The sequence below is a fragment of the Triticum dicoccoides genome, chromosome 3B (genome assembly GCF_002162155.2).
Source record: "Triticum dicoccoides isolate Atlit2015 ecotype Zavitan chromosome 3B, WEW_v2.0, whole genome shotgun sequence".
NCBI lineage: Eukaryota > Viridiplantae > Streptophyta > Magnoliopsida > Poales > Poaceae > Triticum > Triticum dicoccoides.
The window spans coordinates 173,216,781-173,223,408 of NC_041385.1; the positions used below are offsets into that span (position 1 = coordinate 173,216,781).

The 6,628-nt window shown below is 50.2% G+C and overlaps 1 protein-coding gene across 1 annotated transcript; it reads right to left on the bottom strand.

The window, feature by feature from the left end:
- Nucleotides 1-993: 993 nt before the first annotated feature.
- On the bottom strand, nt 994-5,575 carry LOC119275394 (transcription factor bHLH30-like). Its single transcript, XM_037556214.1, has 2 exons — nt 4,194-5,575; nt 994-1,743 (listed from the first exon to the last, which is right to left on the bottom strand). The coding sequence occupies exons 1-2, from the start codon at nt 4,506-4,508 to the stop codon at nt 1,258-1,260; spliced, it is 801 nt and encodes a 266-aa protein (XP_037412111.1). The 5' UTR covers nt 4,509-5,575; the 3' UTR covers nt 994-1,257.
- Nucleotides 5,576-6,628: the final 1,053 nt, after the last annotated feature.

Genomic DNA, 6,628 nt, shown 5'->3' on the forward strand with positions numbered 1-6,628 from the left:
TAGCTAGTCTCCCGGTCATTCTCCTCCATGCTAGTGTATAATTTCTTAATCAGTTGGATACTTCACCTGGATATACTGTATATGTTAACTGTGAATAAAACCACTGTCAGATAGTAATTTACTGTTACTGAATCCACCATTGCTGCATCCGGAAAACCGCGAGAGCGAGTCTGTGAGCCCACCGGTGGTCCAGCTTGCTTGCTGACGAACGCAAGGCGATCCTGCAAGCCACTATGAACACGTTAAGCGGCTTAATTACCTGGGTTTGAGAACACGGTGCTACAGATCTCACTGTCAGAGGCGAATAGTCTCTGCCCGGGTTCAACAGTGTAGGCCTCCAATGAGGAGCGGTCAAGTTCATGCTTGCTTGTCCCACCCAGCCGAGCTGAAACTCTCGTTCATGTCGATTCGACTGTTGCAACACATGGGGATGGATGGATCTCGCCTCCTCCTTTCCACGAGTCCTGTGTAATATCTCTCCATGGCGGCACCGCACCACCTACCTGCAAGTCTGTACGTAGCTACGCTTAGGGTAGGAGTGCCGAGTGCGTGCGAGCGTCGACGGACAGCTTGTTCGTCAAGAATTCATGAGCTCATCAGTCAGGGATGTGCCCATCTTTGGTTTGGTTTGTCATCGACTTGCGATGGGCGCGGCGGTACGGACCATTGATTGTTCCCTGCCTGAACACCCACTTGAACAGTAGGAGGGCTACTGTGGTGTCGGTGTCGGTGCGAGATTTTCAGATGCATGCAAGGATCACCTGTGACCAGTAGGAGTACAAATTTGAAATCCATCGATATGTAGCCAATCTTGATATATTGCTTCTTCTTCTTTTGGGGGTAGTTGTACTGATTTTCATCAGTCCAGCCTTTTCGGAAAAAGAACATCTTCAGTCCGAATCCTGAATAATTTGCAGTTGAGAGCGGAGTAAAACTCTGTCATTTGAGAAAATAGACACACCGACAGGTTTAAGTTCCACCCAAAAGTCTGAATAGCTTGGAAAATGTCAATTCTTATACAAATCAAAAGACAATCAACCCCAGCAACGACTACTGAGCAATGTTCACATGGCACTTTGCTTTTTTATCTCCACGAGCCACGACCGATGAAAAGTCAAGTCGTACGATCTTTGCATCGCAGGCTCAGAGTCAATCTGTGGGCGAAGCCGGATGGGATCCAGCATGCATGCATGCATCCACCAGAGCGTGCTAGCTACTGTCGGTCCGTCCGAATCAATATCTGTGGAGCCGGCCGTCTCAAGAAGAAGAGCTGGAGGAGTCGAACGTCCAGACCCTCCGGCGTTTGCTGGCCAGGAGCGAGTCCCTCGGCGAGAACTCGAAGGCGGCGGCGGCGCTGGCGACCCTGTCGAGCACCGAGTCGAGCGCCTGGCGGACCGAGGCCGCCGTCACGGCGCCCTCGCGCAACATGGCGACGGTGATCCGGACGCGCCCGCCCAGCGTGGTGACCTCCGAGCCAACGACCCTCGGCGCGAGCGGCTGCAGCGCGCGCCTCACGTCGGCGAAGAGGTCCGCGCAGCCGTCGCCGCAGCTGAGCGTTGCCTTGACGAGGAAGGCGGCGCCGGCGCGGCTGTGTTGCGGGGATGCTTGCGCTTGCTGGACGACCTCGACGGTGACCTCGTCGGCGCCGGACGGGACGGGGCAGTGCTTGCCCACCCGCGCAGCCTCGCTCTTGAGCTTCTTGACGTGGTTTATCACCTCCGCGAGCAGCGCCGCCTTGTCCATCTGCACAAGCCAATATATCGACAGATCAGGTTTTTGGTGCCTCTGCCTGGTCCGGTTCCTGAACGTAACCATGCATGTAGACGTAGCAGCAGGAAGCTGCAATGCCGCGGCTCCACCCGGCTCCCGTGGTTTGCCTCCATTGCCGCGCCTCACACCTCGGCCACCCGCGCCACGTCGCACCCATGGCGGCGTCTGATCGCCACGCAAAAGCCCATGTTCCAACCCAACCAAGCTACCCAAACGAACCGGGCCCAAGCGTAGATATACTGTCTAACTAGGCTTTCTATGGGCCGCCCAAATATCGTCACTTCTATTATATTCGAAATATTGCTATTTAATAAAAAAATTACAAAATTGTTTTCTAAAAAATGTTCATGTATATAAAATATTTGTTTACTAGATTTTTTTTCCAAAAAATGTTATGGACATAAATAATTCTTCACATTTTTAGCAATAAACTTCAGGCATGAAAAAAAAGTAAAAATCAAAAGAAAACCAAAAAAGGGAAATGGAAACAGAAGCCAGCGAAGTGACAGAGAAGAGAAAGGGACATGCCTAATAAGGCAAGGGGCATGCGATTTGTGACCCTATCTTAGGCGATAGGCGTAGAATAAGATTTGCCGCAAGGCAATGAGCCATGTTGTCCTCAGAAGAAGGTAAAAAAGAGCAATGGACATGCCAGATATGTCCATATATTTGCCGACCGAAGTGCCATTGTTGCATTTGTGAGTTCGTGACTGCGCCTGGCTGGCTCATACATATGCACCGCCGCTTGCCCAACATTGAGTTGTCACGAGGAAGCTGCCCAAGTCTATGGCGAACAATTCACAACTTCCATGCGAGTACAGATTCCACACCACGACGACAGGTTGCACTCAGACTGGTAGCCACACCATCATCAGGTTTTTCGGCACTGCCTATAACGATTCTTCCATGAGGAGTTGCCATATATCTAGACCAACCTAATAGCTGGCATGTACAACACTAAGTTTTTGTTTGGAATCTCCTCACTCCGCTCCACTCCATGAAGCCGCGGAGCTCGGTTTGAGCTGCTCCGTAAAAGCTGCAGCACCCTGCTCCGTTCCGGGAGCCGAGTCGCTTGAGCGGAGAGAAACCGAACAAGCACTAAGTTTTAAATGTATATTATTCTATTAATAGTTGGCCCATCTTACAATCTCACATATTCTCTTCTCTCCTCTCCAACTAACAAATATATACCCCCTTCGTAAAGAAATATAAGAGCGTTTAGACCACTACTTTAGTGATCTAAACGTTCTTATATTTGTTTACAGAGGGAGTAATATTTAAGTTCTTAAAGTCAACTTATTGTACTTGCTCTTAGGTGAAAACCGAGGTTCCGACAATGATGACATTTACGGGCATCCTTCACTCTTTCATATATGTTTGTATTGAGCTTCTCGTGATGCTTCCACTTTGTTACTTCCTCGGTGTAAAAATCCATGAGACAGTTTTGACAATTTAGATGGAGGTCGTGAGGGTGTCTTTTTCGAGTTTTGAATCCTCGATTCTTCATCGGCAATAAAGAACTTGTTGGGGATGCACATGGAGAGCTAATGGGCGGGAGGTGGATTTTTTCTAGGACGACAATAGTGATCGTCAAGCCCACCAGGTTTGACTGCCAACCATGCCCTGCTTCTCTTGGGATGACTGATTACTCGATCTTTGGCCGCCCACTCACAACTAAGTTTCCGGACCGACTGGTTGTCCCTTCCGTGGGCTCCTTGGCGACGCATCCCCCGCCACTCACCCTTCTATGCTGCTCGCACCTGTGAAAGCATATAATGCCCCCGAGCTAACTACCAGGTATAATACCACCAGACAGTCTGGCTACCACTAGCCTTTTCGGCACAATTGTGCCAACATCCAAGTCATTCACCCATCCTCAAATTACCTCAGGCTAAACACGCTTAACCTGGAGGTTCTTTCGAGATGAGTTTCCGAAAAAAAAGATGCACCATATGTTGATATGAGTATTCTATTAACCCGATGTTATAAAACATTGGAATGGGGTGGTATTCCGCGGGCAAGAAGATGAACTGTGTTGATCTCAGTATTCCATTAACCCTGATGTTATAAAACATCGGAATGGGGTGGTATTCCACGGGCTCGCGGCCTCCCTATCCCTTACGCTCAAGTGCTGCCGGGGCGACAGCGCTATTGGTGTGTGTTCACTACGTAGTATGTATGCTCCATGACTTGTCATCTGTTATTCCAGACCGAGTTTATCATTTTGCATCATCTTGACGCTTTAATAACATCATTTTCTGAAGAAAAAAATAGCGTGACGTGCGTAACTATTGTTTTTTATTGGTTCCCCCTGGACTATTCCAAAACTCGCGTATTGCAACGGTGGAATAATTCACTGGGAGAAGAAAAAAGAAAGAAAGATACAGAAATTAGCGACTCAACGAGGAGGAGAAGGCACTGACCTTGTCGGTGCAGGGGACCATGCTCCGGAGCGTGGCGAGGTGCGCGTTGATCCTCTCCCTCCGCCGCCGCTCCGCTTCGCTGTGGCTCCTAAGGGCCGTCGCCGCTTTCTCCTCCCGCGCTCCCCCCTTCCTCTTCGGCACGTCCGCGGCGGCGGCTGCGGCCAGCTCCCCCGTCCCGCCATCCAGCAGGACCGACGACGACGTCGACGCTCCCAGATGCTGGCCAAAGCCATGTTCATGTCCATGCCCGCCGCCGAAACCACCGTAAAACCCATCGTAGAGCCCCACCGCGCCGCTGAAGGGGCCAGAGTTCATCTCGTCCCACAAGGCCAAAGGACGTGAGATCGAGAGCGTACTGGATGAAGCTTAGAGAGAAACCGTCGAGGTGAAATGCGCAGCTGGGTCAGAATATGGTTTCTTGAACTGCCACGGGGGAGACAAGCTTGACGCCTGCGAAACAAGGATTTTTACAGGCACCAGGGCCAAGAACCGAGTATACTCGTTGTCCCGAATGTCACAGATCTTCGCGACAACGACAAGACAGGAGCAGGAGGCTGCAAAGCACGAACGCCCCAGTTTCCCAAGAATATATTGACCTGTGTAACTGCGAGCGCAGACAACGGAGGCCAACAGGAAGGAAACAACAGCGAGACCGACGGCCTGGTTCCCAAGAACACAGTGGTCCAGACAGGTCAAAAAAGACCTTCTCCCAAGGTCAATCGCCTCAGAAATGGCGAGACCCTTGGGGAGCAAAGCCGTGTCGTTGCGCCGCAGGAGGACAGGATCAGACACAAGAAGGAGAAGGGCACAAGGATCGTAGCTTGCTCCCTCAGACTACGAGTCGTAGGAACACAAATCAAAGAGGCAAATCGAGAGAGAGGAGTAAGCAGAAGACAAGAACACAGAGCAGGCTCAGCTCAGGTGCCCGGAGGCCGGTTGGGAGGGCAGGACCATGAGGGGAGCTCGACGCGCCGTAGCTTCCTCTGCTCGGACTCCACCCTGCTCCCGCCGGCGTCGGTCCTCGGCGTGCCGCCATGCGCTTCCATCATCGCCATCGATGGACTTCCGCTCGAGGGCTAGCACGGCTAGATCAACTTGGAACTCCTCTGCTGTATGAACGGGATCATCCTCTCACGCAGGTGGAAGCAATATGTATCTGCGTTTCCTCTCACTTTCTTGGCGATAGGCCGTTTGGATTATGGGTTTCTTCCTCTGAAAATTCTGCGAGGAGAGGGAGGAGAACGGTGGCGGTAGGTAAGCTCTTTGGATTGGGATTTCTTCCTCCGAAAATTCCTCGTGGAGAGGAAGGAAGGAGAAGAAGAGTGTTTCTTTTCTAGGGATGCGGAGGAGCTTCGAGGAAGAAGAAACACCCGTTGTCTTTCAAGGATGGAGAGCTTGTTATTTAGTATACTACGTCTGATTCGTTGTTGTTTTCTAAATTTGACACACAGGATAAGGACGTGCCGTGCAAATTCTACGCTATGCTTGTTGGATTTGTTTTTTGGTTGCTACCTGGCTCTTTGTTAGAATTTTCTTGTCCTGGCCCCAAATGGTGCCAACTTTATTATTTTCTTTTTTCGAAAAGGACGATTACCCTTGGCCTCTGCATGACTGCATCTAGTGATACACACAATCATTTTTTATTAATTATTCAACAGAGTCCCACAAAGTAGATACTCCCTTCATTTCTTTATACAAGGCCATAAAATTAGATTACATATATCAAGGTAAAATTTAATGATTGCTTTGCAATTTAATTTTTCTTATCGTTAACCCGGATCATTAATATGCCCGCATGCATACAAGAAAGAAATGGGAAAAAAATAACACAGTGTCATTATGACTACATGCATGCAAGTATTAGACAAGTTGCTAGTATGAGAAAACATCATTAATTTTTACCTCGATTACTGTTAGTGGCCTTGTACAGATGCAAAATGTATTTTCCATAGTAGCCTTGTATAAGCGAATGGAGGGAGTACATGAATCAACCCAAAGACACCTTCCTGACGACCACAATCGCTACACCTACAAGTCTCATGGAGTGCCCTGGCGCATCCACGCACACCATCTAATCCGGTGGCCACCCCAAGCCGCCACGAGCCAAGAGCACCAACCGGTGTAGCAGACCCTCAGCACACACCACATGCGCACACTGAAGAATCCGCCGCCGTCATCTTCCGTCGTCCCATCTTCAGGATAGATCAATGCATATGCCTTGCCAGACCCAACTGTCGTCGACGCCACCATCCTGTGCGCGTCCATCATCACGCTGCCATCGCCGAGAGCCCGCTGTCCCATGCCACTGAGACACGCCGTTGTCGACGCGTCAGATGCAACGCCGCTCTAACGTTGTAGTCTTCCACAGGTCCCTCTAGCCAATGAACCCCTCCAAGAATGATGCTCCCAATAAGGGAACAACACGTGAGCGCCGC

Excerpts from the sequence above, each read along its gene's own strand:
- LOC119275394 (XM_037556214.1), bottom strand. The coding sequence starts at position 4,508 with ATGAACTCTGGCCCCTTCAGCGGCGCGGTGGGGCTCTACGATGGGTTT. Across the intron at positions 1,744-4,193 it reads TGGTCCCCTGCACCGACAAG|ATGGACAAGGCGGCGCTGCT; the intron begins GTCAGTGCCTTC and ends TGGCTTGTGCAG.